This window comes from Aspergillus vadensis (assembly GCF_003184925.1).
Source record: "Aspergillus vadensis CBS 113365 unplaced genomic scaffold BO88scaffold_20, whole genome shotgun sequence".
Lineage (NCBI taxonomy): Eukaryota > Fungi > Ascomycota > Eurotiomycetes > Eurotiales > Aspergillaceae > Aspergillus > Aspergillus vadensis.
In genome coordinates this window covers 478,583-497,490 of record NW_020292058.1, presented here as the reverse complement: position 1 = coordinate 497,490, position 18,908 = coordinate 478,583, and the positions used below count along the sequence as shown (strand labels likewise).

The window sequence follows — 18,908 nt, the reverse complement described above, 5'->3', positions numbered from 1 at the left end:
CGCCACTATCCCGTATACAGTTGGTCTGCATACGTATGCCTGTAGTCTATACGAGGTTAGAAATAACAGGGTAAGAGTTTTCAGTCTGTCATTGGTTTGTTTTTGGACCCCAAATCCCTAAGGAACTTAAGCTTAGGCAATCATGTTGCCTGTGGGGCTTATGCAGTTGGGTGAAGATAGTTCCCTTGCTGAGGAACTGACATATAAAGCAGGATTGCTTTCTCGTCAAGAATGTATCTAGTTTCCTCGTAAGTCTTCAGTAGTCAAGTTTCGAATTGCTCACCATGAAGTCCTCTGTCATCTCCGCCTTGGCTCTGGCCGCTGGTGCTCTTGCCGCTCCGTCTGCAGAGATCGAATCCAGCCTCGAGAAGCGCAACCCCAGCGGTTCCTTCAGTCTGTATGCCTGGGGTGTCGCCGCTTCCGGTCTCAAGTTCTTCTATTCCGATGGTACATAGTAGTCATCTCAACTCAATTCTCAACATCACGCTGACATTCGCATCAGGTCTCGCCTACGCCGGTGACTCATCTCTCTGGCCGTATGGATCCGTCACCACCGACGTCACCTGTCAGCATTCCTTCCAAACCACATGCACAGGAATTTATCACTAACCATGCTGCAGTCGTCATCACCGACACCGAACTAATCACCACTGCCACCACCGACGGCGTCACCCTCGACTCCGACACCCTGTTCTATATCCGTCCCACGGCTGACGAGATCCTGCCCGTTGGTTTCACCGGCAATGGAATCGATACGCCTTCTGATGCTGCCACTGATGATTTCCTCTTCTATGGTTCTTATCTCATGTGGGAGGAGTCGTCAGGCGAGTTGAGCGATGTGTTCCGTCTCAAGGAGACCAATGTCACCGATGTTTATCAGGTGTACTGGGATACGTCGAGCTTGGATGAGAGTGGGTATTATTATCCCACTGTTAAGGATACAGCGCCTTCTAGTTAGGTTGTTGTTGAGTAGCTGAAAAGGGGGTTGGTGGGGCAGTTTGTGGTGGGATTTCGAGGGAGGGTGGGTGATGGCGAAAGAGGGCTGGTATGAAGATACTGGTTAGTCAATGTAGAGGTGAATGAAATGATGAAAGTTATAACGATTAAAGCGTTATTGCGATTGAAAGAAACTAACTTAGCTTGATTGGTTGACGGTGGAGGACACGATGTTGCTGTCGTTGTCTGTAGTAGACCCTCGAGGGAATCTGTTGCACAAGGGTATGCCTTCAATCAGCTTCAGTAGGACCACATTCTGTTCGATATGTGCACAGTTACATGTCTTCTGGAGAAGGGGACGCGTCTCGATAAAGTCTCTGCGTATCTGTAGCTTGGTTGGTACTGAGTAGGCGATAAGTACTAGCAGAATTGGAAGACAGTTAAGGTGGCACGTGCTTCTCGACGGTACATCTTTCCTCGAATTAGATCTGAGTCAGAAAAAGAAGTGTACAGGGGGAGTCTTTGCTCTTTGACCAGCTCGAGGTTTTGGTTATTGACTCTTATAAGCCAGTCTCATTAATCTGGGATTATCGAGGAGATAAAAATCTCTTTAGTTCATGGAAGAGTACGTAGATGTGCAGGTCTATGTTGACAGAGGGAAAATAAATCATTATCAGTCTGGGCACTTCCGTCCTAGCTAATTATTATCGTCCATACATATGTGCACATGGCAAACAATTTTGGAATAGAATGCAAGGGTATTTCGAACAGCAAATGGGTGCAATATGAGCAAGAAGAAGGTTGCATGAGCAACGGATATCAGAACCAGCGCAGAAGCTTAACAGAAGCGACACACACATTTTCACGACAGCACCTCCATCAGATCTTAAGCCCACTTTCCGAGAAGAGCCATAATACCAGCACCCCAGAGCATGGTGATGACCATGAATGCCAGTCTCTTGTTGTCTTGGGAGCGATGAGGGTCAAAGATGAAGTCTCTAGCCAGAAGCTCAACTAGACCAGTGTAGATCAGGATACCGGCAGAAATGGCGTCCAAAACACCGGAGACCACGTTGGCAGTGTACGAGCCAGAGTTGTAGGTTGTTCTGACACCAAGGCCAATAGCGATCGAGATGGGCGTGGTCAATCCGTACAAGCTGCAAAGGATCCACGGCAGCCAGCTGCCCTTGCGAAAAGGAATGGCGGACATACGAGCTCCAATACCCAGACCCTCGAAGGACTGGTGGAAGACAAGAACGGGGTAGAGCGTCGCAAATTCGTCGCCAGTGACTCCCAGGTTCAGACCAATAATGACGGAGTGGAAGATGACACCGAACTCGAGAATGAGGAAGGCGGCAATCTGTTGCTTGAAGGACCTTTCGATCAATGTGTCAGTGGTGGACAACTCCTCCACATCAGCCTCGCTCTTCCTCGAGTTTCCGGGCGATGCCTTGTCCACAGTCGAGTTATCCACTGCACTGGTCATGATTGGCTCGGGGTCCTCTCTGCAGACGCCATACTTGACTTCGACATAGCGCTCGGCACCAAAGTCAAGGAGGAAGATGCACATGAGCGAGGTCAAGACGATCGCAGGGCACCAGGAATAATCCGCCCAGTTACCAGTCATTCCGACACATGACTGCGGGCCAATCTCGGAGTATGCGGGGTCCAGAAGATGGATAAAAGCTGTTGCAATGATAACACCAGCACCGAAGTAACGAGCGAAGAGGTAGACGTAGAGTGGGATATGCAGCCTGGGGACGCGCTTGGCGACGACGGGGAAGAAGGTCACTGCAGTTGAAACGGCAAAGATCACGAAAATAGCCGAAATGCGGGCGCCCAGCTGGCCGTTGTAGTCATTTTCTGACTTGTTGAGATAGCAAATAATCTCCGTTGCGTCGGCCGTGTCGAGGTCAACATCGTGAGGATTGAACGACATTTTGAATTTTTTGAGATTGTATGTCACTCAGGTAATTGAAAGATGAGAGAATGAAATTGACGGCTCTGATCATTTCCTCAGTTTGGCCATCGTTGCGTCACGGTCTTATATAACGGAAGTGCGTGGCAGAGATTTTCCAGGTGAGGACCTTGTGAGGACCTTGAGAGCGTGGACAGGCCCGGTCCCCGACACTAACAAGGTAGCCTGCCTCTGACTCGTTTATTCATTTCACTTATCTTGCTATTGCTTTTGCGAGTGTTAGCCAATGATTGAGTGAATTACATCTGTCGAATTCCACGTTCTACAGCATCTTCATGCAAGAATGTCGCCCCAAGAGCAGGGGTATCTTCTTGATGAGATGAGTCGTGTATGGCCATCATCAGATTGTCACCATCACACCACCATTCACTTCACTCTGCAAACAAAGTCAGGAGAGGGATTTGTAGCAGGTAGGACCTTGGTGGAAAGTCAGCGGAGGAAGAACGTTGGTAATAATGATGAGGGTGATGGTGATGGGCTGTCAGACAGGTGCCGTGGATACAGGTGGGGAGGAAGCGAGAAGGATGGTCGGCGGAAGAGATTAAGCCCAGCCCACCTCAACCGGGTTAGTCCTCCACTAAGGTACCGCTTCCCTCGTCGCGCATGCCACCGGTTGGCCCGATCCATTGTCCGCCCCCTCTCCACTGCGTGCATAGCTTGGTTGGTGTGCCCCTGCTGCCCAAACCCAGATTCAGCTGTGATATCGGATGTCCCCCGACTGGCGTGGTGAGTTATTTGCTCACTTCTCGGCGACCAAGCAGGTACTCACACCAGTCCACCATCTTAGTCCAATCGCATGGCTCCTATCCAGGGTTGTCTTAGATGGATAATAGACGCATTCATAAAGATTTGGTCATTTTTTTCTTCATAGTGGACCACCCTGCGGCGCTTAATACTGACTAGAAAACGCCACAGTTGATCGAACTGATCAGGAAACAAATCCGAAGTTGCCGCTGTCTAGCCCAAGCGAAACAGTGGTCGATGGATGCCTTGTCTCCTACAAGTTTCCTCCTAGTTCTATTCGCTCTCGTGAACTAGTCCTCGCTAATCTTTAGCCCCATGTCTTACACGAATGCTGCGGTTTGCCTGCTTGGTTAGCCTAATCGTTGTCGATACAACAGGTCGCGGTGATTGACAACTGGTACTACCTATTACCTCATGGTCACAGGAATGGAGACAGAAGACATGGACCGATACAGAAGCAACATATCTGAACAATATCAGAGACATATCATCATAGCAGATGTCATGTACAGCACGAAGTACGAGGCGCTGTCAAAAATCCCTTGCGTCTTGGCCCCATATCGCACTGCGATGATGCAGTCATAATCTAGCTTAACCGAGACCTCCGTCGGCAGACGCAAACTGCAAAGGCCCACACAGATGAGACCCCTAATTCAATACTCAGAGTCTAAAAGCCTGCAATCTCTTTGGCTGTTCGTGGATCCCGCCAATTGAGTCACGTTGGATGCTTCCTATCGGGGAAAGCTCCGGTGCGGAAGCCGCCGCCAACATGTGGATGATGCATCCCATGCTGCAAACAGCAAGCCATGTGGAAGCTCTTGTCCCTTACGGCTATTCCCGTGCTTGTATCGAACCCTTCTGTAGTGGAGGTCGAAATAGTGAACGCGACTGCGATCTTCCCTGTGGAGTACTGTCCAACGTTTCACTACATGCATTCAACACATGCAGATGCACGGAGTCTGCAGGTGCTTCATGCTGTTGCCTCTTGACAACTTTATATACAATTATCTGTTTATTGCGGGACAAGTTTATCCTCCGAAAAAGACTTTCCTATTGTACTTGGCACACCTGGAGCTTATATGTAGGTGACATGATAGAAAAGACAACTAAAATCATAAACCCATATCATGAATACATTCATTCACTCCCACTTGCGCACCCAAGTGACTCAAATCATCCATCACAATATACCCTAGAGTGTTGTCTTCAAGCCCGAGATACAGCCTGATATTGGTGGTATCGGTATAGATGGCCGAGGCGCGGTTGTGAAGTCATAGCCGGGGAGCGAGCATCGACAGCATTTAATGCTAGTTATCGTTAGGTCAGTTTCTTCTGGTTCCGCTGGTATACAAGACCAGGTGGCTTCAAAATACGGGTTACTCACGCTGCAAGAGGCGCAGGAGCAGCTGGAGCAGTTGCCAGAGCAGCAGTTGCAGGAGCAGGGAGACATTTTGGCAGAGTTGGTTTAAAACCGGTAAAGATGTACTAAAGTAGTTTGAAATTTAAGGCTTTGCTTGAGAATTTGAGACTTGAGTTGTGGTTAATTAGAAAAGATCGAGCAACCAGAGGCATGACGGCCTATTTATGTCCTTTCAGAGCAACCAATTTCATCCGTCGTGCCATTTCTCTGCGCTATCCGCGCGTCATGACCATTCCACGCTGCACCAAACATGACGGTGCAGCCCCTCATTTGGCTTGAGTCGACTGTGGGGTGAGGCAGCTGAATGGCGAGTTACATAACAGCCTGCAATAACTCTTGTAGCATGGCTAAACCTTGGTTAGTGAGGGAGCGTTGCCTGACCCTGCTTCCCCACCATAGGCCTGACCAGAAAAGACGCTAAATGTCAGCAGCCGTCGTCTGGAGTGGATTCCAATCACGGGTTGGTGAATGATGATCAACCTCCTTCATCCGTCTCATCTTGGATACACCTGCCAGGTGAGAGAAGACCAACATTCATGACCGAAAGGAAGGAAAGAAAAGAGAGGAATCGTTGTGCGGGTGTTGAAAGTCAGAATACTTATAAAATGGAGAGAATGAGCACCTTGAGAGCATGAGCACCTTGGTGGCACTCACGTGTCTTTCCGATCACTCAAGGTCCTCATTCTGCTCTGTCTCCTTTTCCTACTCTCTCTGGCGGCCTGAAACGCTCCGAAGCGCCCGTGTGTGTCTGGTCTCTTTAGTGACCACCATTTTCTCGCCGTCTTTGACTAGTGCAGGTAAGAGTTTTCGTCCTCCTCGAAATTGGCGAGATCTAACTCCCAATCCGGATAGCAGGGTACTCACGCAGTCGACGCTACAGGTTTCGATTCGTACTGCTTACCCACCATGAGATACCTTGCGCACGTATCATGATCCAGCTCGACGCCAACTTTGCAGTCATCAGAATGGAGGCTAGGCTGCCCTGGTGAACTTGCCCCCACCGACAGAACGAGCCCTATCCAGCTTACGAGGACGGAGAGCACGGTGCTCTCTCGTTACTTTTTCCTTCTCTAGTCACGAAGAGAACTTTCACTTGCAAATTCTCCCGGACTTCTCCTATCCACCAATCGGTGGCACCGAACCCCCTGGATACAAGCAGCAATACGTTCGTTGTAGTAAAGATATTCGAGTCATACGTTCCGCGACACTCCACACACCTCCCGCGGTGTGTCATCGATATTGTCTACGGGATCACTTTCACCTGATGTCTGTCTCAGATGTTGCGTCCAAGCTTTGCCAATTGAGAAAGTGTGCACTACTTTCGGGCCAAAGTGAGGCCAATTTCCCATTTCTTGCTTCGCGGACCTATTCGGAGGAACTCGTCTGGATGCAGTGTACCCACTGTGGCTTCGCCTTGCTTTCTCCTTGAGTGGCCATTTTAAACAAGGCAAATGGTTTGCATTCTCATTTGCATTAGTCGAGTCCTGAGAGCGTGCATTCCGCGCCACTGATGCTAGCGTGTACGAACTCGCATCCTGTGCAACGCAGTGATCATTATTTCATGCCCGGCTCCAGAGAAGCCAGTTTCAACGGTGGCATTGTGATGCAAGCTCCTGGACTCTCTCGCGGCACTCGACAGAGGCATGGGGGTTGCCTCCATCTTGGACACGGGACAGAGACACGCCGATGATCCTTGTCTCTCCGACCAAACTAACTCCTCCGGAAAGCAGAAAGTTAGAACAAGTGACTATAAGGTCGGCTAGGGCGCTTTCCTGAAAAATATATTCTCTGCACTGCCTCTACTGACATCCCTGTTCCTACCACAGCTCAAAAGCACCCAGTAATGTGATCAATTTCAGTCGCTCGGACAGTATACTTTCCGAATCGGGACGCCTGGTGGTGCCAGGAATATAGGCTAACATTATAGAGACTTTCTATGCTTCATACTCAGAGTACCTGGAATAGATCCTGCTTCCACTCTAGCATAGAATTGCGACTTGGTCCGGGAGTCCCGGAGAGGGAACATGGAAGTCAATGTGCCTGAGGCAACCATTAATGCAACGGAAGTATCTGCTTAGCTACTCTCCTAATACTATCCCCACCATTCCTCCGTCACTCCTCTCAACAGGTCATAGCGAAAGTCGATTAGTTATGGTGCTAGTCTGGGGGATCTTGAGATCTCATCACCCGGGCAGGTCAGACTAGTCAAGAAAGCGAGGCTGTGCGAGTCTTCCTAATCCCGTCTGCCAGCCTCCTATGTTCTCCACAAACAAACACTCAGTCAGCCAATGTTGCAATACCTACTAGTATTCCTATGCATTATTATATTATCCTTCTATGTTTGATGTCGAATATATACGTCTAAAATTTTGTTCTCAGCCTCCACCCACCAGCAACTCCCCTCGCGACCACGAATGCAGCACACGCCGCAAGATACAGGATTCCGCCAAAAAGAATCAGTCCCCAGAAAGCACCTCCGTCCCTCTCTTGTATCGCCCCCGCAATAGGGATTGCAGTCAGGGTTCCGAAGCTCACCAGAGTGAACGTCGTTCCGTTTCGCTTCCCTATATCCTCCGTTCGACACACCTGTGCGATACAAACGGGCGTCAAGCTGATAGCCGCTCCGCTCCAGAACCCGAACATAACCGAGTACGCGATAATGGCACCATCGTTCGTGCCAGCATTATACCACAATGCGAGCGTCATGATTGCACAAACTAATGCAGTGAATGCCATCACGTTGAACCGTCCGAATCTGTCCGCAAGAAGTCCTGGAAATGCGCGTCCCGGGATGGCCCCGACGTTGAGGAAGATACACAGTTTGTACGAGAGCGACTCTCCGATGTTGGCATATAAACCGTACGAGCAAAGATAGGTATAAGGTACGAATACTGCAAACTCGACCATCCATACTGCAAGCGTGGTGAGGGCATAGTTGGGTTCTCGGAGGGCGCGAAGGTCGATCGCCATGCCACGCTTTGTGTCAGGCTTGAGCCGTGTCTTTAGAAGAAGACATGCGCAACCGCATAGCACAAAACAGATTATCCCGATGATGCGCATGGCCCATGCAAACCCGAGCTTCGGGGCGACATATAGTATGATGAGGGGGAAGAAGACGCCACCGAGTCCGCCAGCTGTACAGGCGATACCGGTCGCAATGCCACGACGGACATTGAACCAGTGCCCGATGGCGGAGATGGCAGGAGTGAAGAGACAGCAGGATGAGAGGCCGCCTAGGACGCTGAAAGAGAGCATAATTTGGTAGTACTCTGTTATGCGTTAGTGGCACCCTCGAACAATCATGAAATAAGACTAACCAGTGCTCTCACTGAAGCAGAATACTGCCACCACCAAACCAATAGACCCCGGGACTACTACAGGCAGGGGTCCACGGCTGTCAAATATCGGACCTATCGGCATCGTCAAGTTAACCGCTGCGCTTGATGTGTGGATACTGGGATGAAAACATACCGACCTGGGCGCCTGCAAAATATAGGAAGAAGCTGAAGACGCCAAAAATCCATCCAACACTGGACTCAGAATACTCCGAGAGCTGATGGGTGGACGTCCACGCATGGAGGACTGAAATGGTATTCAACAAACCCATTGAGGGAACCATTGCACACCATGACCCTAGGACCACAAGCCAGGCTTGAAGGCCTCCCTCTGGATATTTCTCGTCGAAATTGTCATCTTGTTCCTCCGTTGCTATTACCTGTGAAGCCGACTTCTCTATGGTTGCGTGGGCCCCTTGGTCCAGGCTATGGCGGACATGGGTCTCAATATCAGCCATTCCCAGATTGGTAGCTTGCGAATTGCCCTCGGTGGATAAGAACGTTCGCACAAGCGCTCGATGTACACCAACACAATTGAGGAGAACTGGCAGAGATACGGTACGGGTTACAGGAAGCCGGTATAAATAGTAAGAAAGGGTCTATACAAAGGGTCTTCAGCCAGACAGCCTATTGAGCCCTGCATATTGGGCATCTGCTTTTGCGGGCCTGGACGCTGCAGAAAAAAATTGCGACAGCCCTTATCTCCGCAAGTGGGTATTCTGATTATAATTCCTAGTCTCTGGTTGGCCCATTCCGGGAACTTCCCCTTTTTCGGTAACCGGCAGTCGTCGCCATAGGGCGCTCCCGAAATCCCCAGAAATCACCCGTCGTACCACATCGGGCCCCGCGACTCCGCGTGGCTCCTGGCTGCTCTTAATTTTACCTTGTTGCGACTACAAGGGTCCTGTCTATCGGGTGTCTTGAACCATTCAAGAGTGGCTAATTTGTAGCCGCCTCACAGGCTTGAGGTCAACCTTTCTTCCAATTACGTAATTGCCGGCTGCTCTACTGGAGACCTTTTTTAAGACGTGCCATCCCATACTTGAGCTGCAGTTACCGCTGGAGCACATACTTTGTTGATGACTCACAGTCTGCCATCAATTCATGGATTGCACGTTGTGATCAGTCAATATCCTGGCTCGCAGACGGCGAGAGTTGGCTAAGAACCAGTCATACTTCGAACCGCTGCCAATGGTTGTCGACGAATTAGTCATGGTAACCACAGAATGCAAAAGCAAACCCCTTCAACTCTGCCATTGTTCATATGAGATCCATTCGCCAAGACGACATCCTAGCGTTGCATGCTGAGTTGGTTCTGGTCTCAAGCTGACTGCTCAAATGGCACTTAACATCACCTGCAGGGTTTGCATTGAATGTCTCATATCCACACCCGGTGATCCATACAAAGGCATGGCTCATCTCCCAGACAGCTACCGGGGCCCCAGCTTCCGGACACTAGCTGCATGTATGTAGCGACGGACAGTTCTCATAACACCCCAGTTCTTCCTCCCGATCAAAGGCCCCCACTCGCTTTCTCGGGTACCAGCGCAGTGAACAAGCGGTCAACAGCTTCCTAAAATAGGCCTTACAGGGGAGTGTTTGATCAGTTCTCCGAGGGTTCCGTGAACCTCCTTCTACTCTCTATCAGGCCAGGATATTATTTACGAACAGCGCATACGTATCTGCTAATCCCTGTAATGGCTTTCGTCGTAGTAATGCGGAGGTCGAGACTACCTTGATAGCTGGCCATCAAGCTTGGCTACCCCAACAAAATCTCTCACAAGCAAGTCTCAGCGACTTAGCCAAGGAAGTGCGCAACTGAATACCATGACCACAGTGACAATTGCATGTCGGAAACAAGAGAGATGCTGCTATGAGATACAGTTGAGCGCATCTTCTGCTCTTCGTTCAAGGGCCTCTCGAGTCATTAGACAAGGATCCCCAGGTAACCCTGCTGCATTGGGCTTGTGAACATGCTTCTGTAGATGAACACAGTCTACCTGGTTGAACGCGAACGCTATCGCTTCTCTCTATTACCTTGGCAGTGAAGCCGGGTATGAATCCCTCCCACTTGCTGTATGTGCGGTCTGCATAGAACTCTGGCTAGTTTTCAAAAAATTGTGAGATCCCATGACTTTTTAGCTCGTACTTCCCTGTCAATCTCCAGGTGATGTAAGCTTAGTCACCTGAGGTGTTCTCGATCCACGAGCGGCTGTTTCCTCATTTCTCCCCCCATGTTTGCGGGTGCCAGGTTTCTATAAAGTATATCCTTCTAAGGTGTTTCCGCTTTTTGGAACTCACTCAGGTTATCAGGGGCTTTAAGGTCTTACCGCTGGATGATACCAATTTCTATGCCCAGCCTTCATTTCTCTCATGTATTCTATAAAAGCATGCCCAAGATCCGGGGTGGCGGATGGTGAACTCGCTAGCAGAAAAGGCTGAGGAATGAATCGTTTATTTTGAATTGTCGCCACAGGTCGTCATTCTTTTTCATAGTAGCGCTTGTTGCTGCGTTAACTCTTTCCAACACATCGACAACTAAGGGAAATTATCGGAACAGCAATGGCCCCAGTTCAGACAATGCCAATGCCACAGCCTCAGCTGTTTGGGCGGCCATGCGTTACTACTGGTAAGGATCTCTAATTCCTTTCCACACTTGTCGCTCTGTGCGCCTGCTGATTTTTTAGGTCGGGAATGCAGAAACAAGCTCCCTCGGTCCCCAGGTCCGGACGAAGTACTGGTCAATTTGAAATTCTCCGGACTTTGTCACTCTGCCCTTCATCAATGGAGAGGTTAACCTTAGCCAGCCCGAGAATATGATATCAGGTACTGACTACTCTAGGAAATCATATCACTAGAAAGAGACATCGCGTCGGTGTGCAGGTCCAGGGCTATCGAATTTTTCCCACGTTATACTGACTTTAGGTGTAAGACGGTCACGAAGGTACAGGTGTTGTTGTAGCAGCCGGTAACGAGGTGGAGGACATTAAGATTGGTGATCACGTCGGTATACAGGTAATACCCACCATTGCTGCTGAAAAGATATTCTTCTAACATTGGATCAGTGGATCAATAGGACCTGTGGTGTCTGCGATGCAGATAAACAATCAGATTTTGTCTCATGCCCACACGCTCGGATGACCGGATATTCAGTTGATGGTACCTTTCGGGAATACTGCATCAGTCAAGCATGCCACGTCGTGCGACTCCCTAAACAGATCCCTCTTGATGTTGTGGCTCCGGTAAGTTCAGGCTCGTCATCTATCACTCCTGAGATCGTTAATATCCTAATATCCTACTTAGATTATCTGCGTCGGAACTACGTGCTTCAGAGCGGTACAAGAGAGTGGTGCACAGCCCGGTAGCCTCGTAGGTAAGTCTATCTATGGGTGCCTGTGACGATTAGGTCACAGTTGACACGATGAAGCTGTTGCCGGGCCGCCAGGTGGACCAACAACGTTGACATGTCAATACGCCAAGGCCCGTGGCTGTCGAGTTCTGGTCATATCTACAGGGGAAGATGGTGGCCATCTATATAAACAGAAGCTTGGTGTCGAATACTACATAGATTACAAATGCTCGGCCGATATCGTGGCTGAAGTTCAGGGTATGATTGGCAACGGGCCCGACGCTGCAATACTGATAGAGGGATCGGGAGCACTTCTCAAAGGAGCACTTCAGGTTAGTCTTTCCCTAAGCGGCGCCTGATATAACTACCTTCTTACCAATTCCAGTATGTGCAACCTAGAGGAACAGTTGTTGTTGTGGGTTTGCCTCCAGGGACCCCGATTGGCATAAACATATCTAAGTTGGTGTCAAGGATGGCGCAGGTTAAAGTTGTACCTTATGGAGGAACTCGAGAACAGATAGAAAAGGCTATCCTTGTTTTCACCAAAGAAAGGTTCTATCAACCATGTCATGTTTTCCCACTGGACCAACTTCCTCGGGTTCTCGATTCTATGCAGAATGAGATACCTGAAGGAACACACCCGGAAGCGCCGTTGCGTTATGGCAGTCAATTGCTCGGCGAGGCAGTCATCAAGATACCTGATGCAGATACGATCCCCAAACCCCAGATGATAGCGAATTCGCCGAGCTCTCGGCTTATGTCCAATCAGACAAATTATAATGTTGGCACATTTCTGGCCTATCGCTTTGAGGAGCTGGGCGTTCGCGATTACTTCGCCGTACCAGGTTTGTATATCATCTAGAATTTTCGTCTCGCTTGCTAATGTCTCAGGTGATACCAACTTTTTCCTCCTTGACAATTTGCTAAAGAACCCCAATCTCCGTATGGTGACGTGCTGCAACGAGCTAAACGCTGGATATGCCGCAGATGGATACGCCCGCGTATCATCAGCCCGCATTGCGGTGGTCGTTGTTCCCTACATCGTAGGCAGTCTGTCTGTTCTCAATGCCGTATCAGGCGCCTGCTCGCAAAATATCAGATTGATTGTACTCTCTGGTTGTCCCACCACGAGCCTGGTGAAAAGCGACAAATTTTTACATCACGCTCCCAGCGCTAAGAATAAAGACCAGGCCCTCCGCGCATTCGAAGGGGTCACTGCTGCAGCTGTGCGCCTCGAGTCTGCAGAGACTGCCTGTGATGTACTGGATGATACGATAGGTAAATGTCTCGACTCCAGTATGCCCGTCTACATTGAGGTTCCCAATAATCTTGCTTCCGCCGCATGCGCTCAATATTTGCCACTGAGCCGGAAGATGAACTTGAAGAGCCAGCCACGCATATTAAAAGAGGCTGTAGAAGCAATTACAAGTATATGGAACTCATCTCGAAGGCCTGTGCTCTTGCTTGGAAGTCTAGCAGGTCTATCTCTCTCCCGCGGTCATCTTGAACGTCTAGCAGACAAGCTTGGTTGTGCAGTTCTTTGTCAGCCCGATGGCCGTTGCTTCAAAGAATCCCATCCGCAGTACTGCGGTCAATTCTGGGCTGGAATGGTAAACCCAGAAGGTGAGCGAATCGTCATGAGCTCAGACCTTTGGTTAGTAATTGGTGGAAATTGGTCTGATTTTCATGTTTTGATGAGTAGCAATAAGCAAGAAGATTATCGCATAATTAGCGTGGACAAGGATTGGGTCGAGCTACCCGAGGGAAAGCACATCAAGCCTGTGAAGATCGGCGCACTGGTAGCGCAACTCGTCATGTCTGGAATGAGATCTAAGACCGGGTCCATTCCGCGACCTAAGCCACTTCTTGGTTGCTTGCCCCCCGACAAAACAGAAAATTCAGAGGCATTCTTAACCTTGAAAAGCGCTATCAGCAGTATTCAGGGTCTTATAAAGGATCATGACACATTGCTTTGCGACGCAGGAGAGTCATGGCTCATCGCTAATCATATTCTCCTACCCCCTGAAGCCAACTGCCAGCTACAATTCCCATATTGCTCTATTGGTTGGGCATTGCCTGCAGGATTTGGTTCCCAACTTGCTCAGACACGGGGTCGATCCATCATCCTTATTGGAGATGGGGGGTTTCAGATGACCGCACAAGAAGTCAGCAGCATGATTCGCCATAGAGCTAACGCGATCATGTTCATTTTCAACAATCTGGGGTATAAGATCGAGGCAAGTCATTGAGAACAAGTCGTGGACATCGCTGACAATAGAGTAGACTGCTATGCATGATGGACCGTATAACTACTTGGCAAACTGGGACTATGTCCAATTGGCCAATTCCTTTTCTTTAAAGCCCCACGCTCCGTCGCATAACCCTTATGCCAGCAAAGAAGATGAGGAGCTAGAGAAAAGTCCGCCAATGTTCGCCATGAAAATCAAGACAATGGGGGATATGAAGCAAGCACTAGACAGGGTGGATGCCGAGTCGGACAAACTCGCCTTTCTCGAGCTGTGCATCCAACCTGACGATATAACTGATGACCTTAGGCGGCTGGGCAAAGTGATTGCAGATCAAAGCGCGGAAGGGTCAGAGAATTCTCAGAGTTCTGATACAGAGGAAGCGAATGAGTAGGACATAGGTCAAAGGTATAAGAATAACTTTTGAACTAGGCTGCTATAATGTTTAATATTTGATGAGCTATTTACATTCCATCAGATAGCTATGGTGGGAAAGAATGAAAAAATCATTTGCCTTGGTTTCAAGTGACGTAATATAACTCTGGTCGGATCGTGGGTAATGGGGAGAAGTAGCCCTGTATGATGTGTTGTTCGATTATGATCCATCTTGAATGGTTGGATTTGTGACATTATTCATGGTTTATCCCGGAAAATAGTTCCCCGGGATACTTTCGGCCATCTGAATATTTATCCGTCGTCCATCCCATTAACTATCGGATGATACAGACCTCGGCATATCTGAAGGCGATATATTCACGGTAGCCTACAGTCAATACTGCAATGCAAGCCACCCATGTCACTAACTGCCAGTCAATAATGTGAAACAAAAGCTAGCACAAATTATGACTATTCCATTAAACATCAAACAATGATACTTCTCCCTATTCACTTCTAAAGTCTAAGCTACATTATCATCATGCGGCACTTACCATCTATATACAGCATACTTTCGTTTCTTTCTCTTCCCGAATCTCCCTGCAAGCCTAGTTTCAACAATAACCTTTAGGGCCCCCCAGTCTGCAGTCCAGCTGACAGTGAATGTACAGGGAAGAGCCGCAATATGATCAATTGTCCTGGAAACCTACCTTTACTGTTTTTCTCTCCACATCTCTCGAAAACAGGTATAAATTACTCCAACATGCAGTCTCTTTTTGAATCATCCTTGTCGCCAGTCATCAGTATAATGCCAGCAATTGAATCAACAACTTTCGCATTCACCCATCTCCGCCATATCTAGCTTCAATCTTCCACCCTCGTGAACAGTCCATACAATAAACAATGACTACTCCTAGTACTATGTACACCCCCGATCCCATGGACATCGACGAGTCCGAGGATAGCGCGTCGTCCACAACCTCAAGCGACCCCATGGATCTGGCACCACCGACGAATACCACCCAAAGCCTTGCCGCCTCAGAAATCGGCTTACAGCCGTCTCTACGACCTAGCGGGCCGGATACTGATTTACAGCCACACCTTAGGGCGCAACGGTACAAGGAACTGTATCCGGAGGGAACACCCCGGTGGACTAAAGAAGCTATTCAGGAAGCACAGGCTAGAGTGGAGAAGTGTAAGCCGGGGGATATCGTGTACATTCCTGCATTGGATGGCGCGGACGTAGGGTTTGAAGTGATGACGGAGAGGATTGAGCGCAATAAGCAGGGTGTAGCTATGGTTGGGTACGTATTATTCTCTATCCACTGATCGCAAATACTAATCGACCATAATTCCAGCGTGAAACACTTCCTCGAACTCTTTCCCGCCCCAACAGACTACATCACCCCCAGTCCCGAAACACGCCATCCCTCCCTGCTATACTCGAACCTCGCCCTAGGCCACAAATTCCGCCGTCTAGACGGGGAAGACGAAGACGACGAAGAAGACGACTATGACGACTACGACCCCACCAAGAAAGAAATCGCATCTGCACACGAAAGCTTCAACACCATCTTCCACACCTGGACAGACAGCGCTCTGTACAAGAACATGCTCGCGGCTCTGCGCAATTTACCGACCATCAAACGCCCCGTCAGCAAGATCATCGCCTTCGGTTGCAACAGCATAACCAACCTCCGGCTTGACAAATTCACCAGGGAGCGAAGTGCCTACCAGCACGCCTTCCTACTCATGTTGCGACGAATCCTGCAGGAAATGGCATGGACACCGACAGAAATCGAAATCCTGCTGCAGGATTCGGCATACACGAAGCTCGATAAGAAGATACTGGGCGATTGCGGGATGACTGTGCTGGAGAGTCCGCAGGCATTTCTGTTGGTTGATGACGAGAGCTTTGTCTTTTCGTATGCCCCGGATGTTCCTGTTCGGCAGGTTGTGATGGATTTGGCCATGCCTGTGGGGATGGTTTGGGATGCGGTGGTCGCGGAGGGTATGTCGCTGGATACGTGAGTATATCCTTTCCTCTTACTGAGAAGTATACTAATTAGGGTGGTGTTTAGGAGAGATCCATGGGACATTACCATCTACCGAAAAATCAATAAGAATTACAATACGTTCCATCTCCCCAAGGATAAGCATTTCGACATGTTGAAAGTATATCTGCGGAGTGCTGATGGCGAGCTCTCGGATACGGAATGTGAGCGCAGGGAGGAGAAGATGCTGGATACTATGGACTTTGTCCAGAGGAATAAGCTTCTCGTTAGTTGGGGGAAGGATAATGTGCAGGATGTGTATGCTGTTTATCGCCGGATGAGAGGGTCTCAGGGGAGTGATGCAAGTAGTAGGCTCTAGTGCTGGCGCTCTGTGAGACGGTCGGTGGGATGGAGCAATCTTTCTGTCGGGGGGTGAGAAGGACCGGTTGGAGAGTGATGGAGATTGTCAGATTTGTTGGATGATGACTGAACGATTGGGAAGATTTAACATGTACTGTAGTTAGATAAGTAATTCTGGGACCTGTGAATTTCCTGTTACAGTTAGTTTTGCTGCTTTCGGCTTAGTCGCCTGATATGATAGACTTTCATCATCACCTGTCATCTTCTTTAAGTATATAAGAATTTCCTACACTCTGGCCCTTCTACTTCATCTACTTCTCTTCTCTTCTTTTAATCTTCTCCTCCCATATTCTACACTTACCTGATCGCGGCCCCCTCGTCTCATCTGCTCCGATATTCTGTAATAATATAATATTCAGCGGAGTTCGAGCTGTGTATTAGAATATTTACTCTCTATAAATACTTCTTGCAATGTTAGGAAGGAATGTCTAATGGAATTCAGCGAGGTTTAAATGTTTTATATTCTTTGGGACCTGCCCGGTTAGAGCCGTGGGTCAAATTGTGCTGTCAAGATCTCCACACACGTAATGTAGTGGCGGAAACTGACCCAAACAAAGTGAAGGAGGCCCAAGCACCGGGTCATATCCCGAACCTACTTACCATTATGCCTGATGGTTAATGCGTTACGCATCTGTCAACGGGCTAGATCGTTGAACGTGTCATCGAAACTGTAAACGACGACAGCGGCAAATCGGCCAGCCGTGTTCACTTCTCCACGATTGACTCCGGGTAGGTCGGCAACCGGAAACCCGGCATATTCATTGTGGGGGTCACTTCACACTAGGTACTATTGCACTGTCTATGGTATATATTCTGCCTGACTGCGTTTCTCTCTATGATAGAAAATTATCAAGCAGCGAACAGAATTGCAACTCACAATGAGCCTCATCGATACCCATCACCACTTCGTCCCCGAATTTTATGCTCAAGGTATACCACAACAACCCCCTCCCAACAAGAATACGATTCTGAACAGATTTTCACAGCTGTCGAGGATGCTGGAGGTGACCCTTCTGGTTGGCCGACACCTTCTTGGTCAGCCGAGGGCGACATTGCGTTCATGGACAAGATTGGTGTGACCAAGGCTATCTTGTCGCTGACTGCTCCTGGAGCAGTCATCGCCTCAACGACCGAGAAGAGAAGAGCACTGGCCCGCAAGGCAAATGAGTACGCTGCAGCCAAGTGTGATGAAGATTCACAGCGATGGGGCTTTTTCGCATCGTTGCCTTGCCTTCTCGATACCGAAGGCGCTCTGGCGGAAATCAGATACGCCCTAGATGTGTTGAAGGCTGAAGGTGTGACTTTATTCACAAGATACGGCTCAGGGAACCAATACCTTGGTAGCCCTGAATTCAAGCCTATCTGGGAGGAATTGATTTCCAGAAAGGCTGTGGTCTTCATTCACCCTACTCATCCCGCTGATACGACTCGAGTCAACCCTCTCCTGCCGCAGCCAGCCATTGATTATCCCCATGAGACCACGAGAACTGCTGTCGACATGATTATCACCAACACAAAGAGAAGTTATCCAGACTGCAAAGTGATTCTCTCCCACGCCGGAGGGACGCTGCCCTTCTTGATTACGCGCATTTGCACCGTGTCGAAGGAAGCCGCTACGACCGCCCGCATTTACGGGAAATCCTCCGAGGAGATCATGGAAGACTTTCGGTCATTCTACTTTGACTTGGCCCTCTCCAGTTCCGAGGCCGTTCTCAAGCTAGTTCTCGAAGTTATTCCGCATGATCATATTACTTATGGTAAGGCTTTTCCCATGTTCCCCGTTATTTGTCACTAGTAGCTAATATATTCCACAGGTTCTGATTTTCCTTACGCGTCCCCCGACAAATCACTTGGATTCAAGCAAATTCTAGATGGCTTCCCGCTTGACCCAGAGCTACGCGATAAGATCTACTTTGGAAATGCGAACAACCTTTTCAACAAGCCATAGCAATATGGCTCTTGGGTGGGGGGGAAAAAGTGCCCTAGCTTTGTAAAACTTTTCGCTCCTCGTGTGATGGGAGATGATATCGAAAGTTAAATCAAGAATGACCAAATGTGCCAATTTTTTTTTGAGACACCTTTCCACCGCTCATAGCTCTTCTTAAGGCGTA

The 18,908-nt window shown here is 49.0% G+C and overlaps 6 protein-coding genes across 6 annotated transcripts; 4 read left to right on the top strand and 2 right to left on the bottom strand.

The window, feature by feature from the left end:
• The first annotated feature begins 237 nt into the window (after positions 1-237).
• On the top strand, positions 238-1,062 carry BO88DRAFT_392951 (uncharacterized protein). Its single transcript, XM_025705084.1, has 3 exons — positions 238-447; positions 503-565; positions 621-1,062. The coding sequence occupies exons 1-3, from the start codon at positions 285-287 to the stop codon at positions 956-958; spliced, it is 564 nt and encodes a 187-aa protein (XP_025560441.1). The 5' UTR covers positions 238-284; the 3' UTR covers positions 959-1,062.
• A 499-nt stretch (positions 1,063-1,561) lies between these two features.
• Positions 1,562-3,013, bottom strand: BO88DRAFT_437132 (high affinity zinc ion transporter). Its single transcript, XM_025709611.1, has one exon. It carries the CDS (start codon positions 2,873-2,875, stop codon positions 1,823-1,825), a length of 1,053 nt encoding a protein of 350 aa, XP_025560440.1. The 5' UTR covers positions 2,876-3,013; the 3' UTR covers positions 1,562-1,822.
• Positions 3,014-7,421: 4,408 nt separating this feature from the next.
• On the bottom strand, positions 7,422-9,057 carry BO88DRAFT_489778 (monocarboxylate permease-like protein, Mch4). Its single transcript, XM_025712729.1, has 3 exons — positions 8,550-9,057; positions 8,396-8,488; positions 7,422-8,347 (listed from the first exon to the last, which is right to left on the bottom strand). The coding sequence occupies exons 1-3, from the start codon at positions 8,869-8,871 to the stop codon at positions 7,440-7,442; spliced, it is 1,323 nt and encodes a 440-aa protein (XP_025560439.1). The 5' UTR covers positions 8,872-9,057; the 3' UTR covers positions 7,422-7,439.
• A 1,918-nt stretch (positions 9,058-10,975) lies between these two features.
• Positions 10,976-14,499, top strand: BO88DRAFT_469076 (pyruvate decarboxylase; the record flags this gene model as incomplete). Its single annotated transcript, XM_025711600.1, has 10 exons — positions 10,976-11,042; positions 11,101-11,205; positions 11,256-11,288; positions 11,346-11,428; positions 11,479-11,655; positions 11,717-11,786; positions 11,841-12,094; positions 12,148-12,607; positions 12,654-13,927; positions 14,046-14,499. The coding sequence occupies 10 exons, from the start codon at positions 10,976-10,978 to the stop codon at positions 14,400-14,402; spliced, it is 2,880 nt and encodes a 959-aa protein (XP_025560438.1). The 3' UTR covers positions 14,403-14,499.
• A 787-nt stretch (positions 14,500-15,286) lies between these two features.
• On the top strand, positions 15,287-16,756 carry BO88DRAFT_345892 (SRR1 family protein; the record flags this gene model as incomplete). Its single annotated transcript, XM_025703320.1, has 3 exons — positions 15,287-15,687; positions 15,742-16,410; positions 16,465-16,756. 3 exons carry the CDS (start codon positions 15,287-15,289, stop codon positions 16,754-16,756), a joined length of 1,362 nt encoding a protein of 453 aa, XP_025560437.1.
• An 898-nt stretch (positions 16,757-17,654) lies between these two features.
• BO88DRAFT_489777 (amidohydrolase family protein) lies at positions 17,655-18,778 on the top strand. Its single transcript, XM_025712728.1, has 3 exons — positions 17,655-17,727; positions 17,784-18,554; positions 18,612-18,778. The coding sequence occupies exons 1-3, from the start codon at positions 17,676-17,678 to the stop codon at positions 18,743-18,745; spliced, it is 957 nt and encodes a 318-aa protein (XP_025560436.1). The 5' UTR covers positions 17,655-17,675; the 3' UTR covers positions 18,746-18,778.
• The last annotated feature ends 130 nt before the right edge of the window (positions 18,779-18,908 follow it).

Excerpts from the sequence above, each read along its gene's own strand:
- BO88DRAFT_392951 (XM_025705084.1), top strand. The coding sequence starts at position 285 with ATGAAGTCCTCTGTCATCTCCGCCTTGGCTCTGGCCGCTGGTGCTCTT. Across the intron at positions 448-502 it reads CAAGTTCTTCTATTCCGATG|GTCTCGCCTACGCCGGTGAC; the intron begins GTACATAGTAGT and ends CATTCGCATCAG. Across the intron at positions 566-620 it reads CGTCACCACCGACGTCACCT|TCGTCATCACCGACACCGAA; the intron begins GTCAGCATTCCT and ends ACCATGCTGCAG.
- BO88DRAFT_437132 (XM_025709611.1), bottom strand. The coding sequence starts at position 2,875 with ATGTCGTTCAATCCTCACGATGTTGACCTCGACACGGCCGACGCAACG.
- BO88DRAFT_489778 (XM_025712729.1), bottom strand. The coding sequence starts at position 8,871 with ATGGCTGATATTGAGACCCATGTCCGCCATAGCCTGGACCAAGGGGCC. Across the intron at positions 8,489-8,549 it reads TTTTGCAGGCGCCCAGGTCG|GTCCGATATTTGACAGCCGT; the intron begins GTATGTTTTCAT and ends CGATGCCGATAG. Across the intron at positions 8,348-8,395 it reads CTGCTTCAGTGAGAGCACTG|AGTACTACCAAATTATGCTC; the intron begins GTTAGTCTTATT and ends AACGCATAACAG.
- BO88DRAFT_489777 (XM_025712728.1), top strand. The coding sequence starts at position 17,676 with ATGAGCCTCATCGATACCCATCACCACTTCGTCCCCGAATTTTATGCT. Across the intron at positions 17,728-17,783 it reads CCCCGAATTTTATGCTCAAG|CTGTCGAGGATGCTGGAGGT; the intron begins GTATACCACAAC and ends AGATTTTCACAG. Across the intron at positions 18,555-18,611 it reads GCATGATCATATTACTTATG|GTTCTGATTTTCCTTACGCG; the intron begins GTAAGGCTTTTC and ends TATATTCCACAG.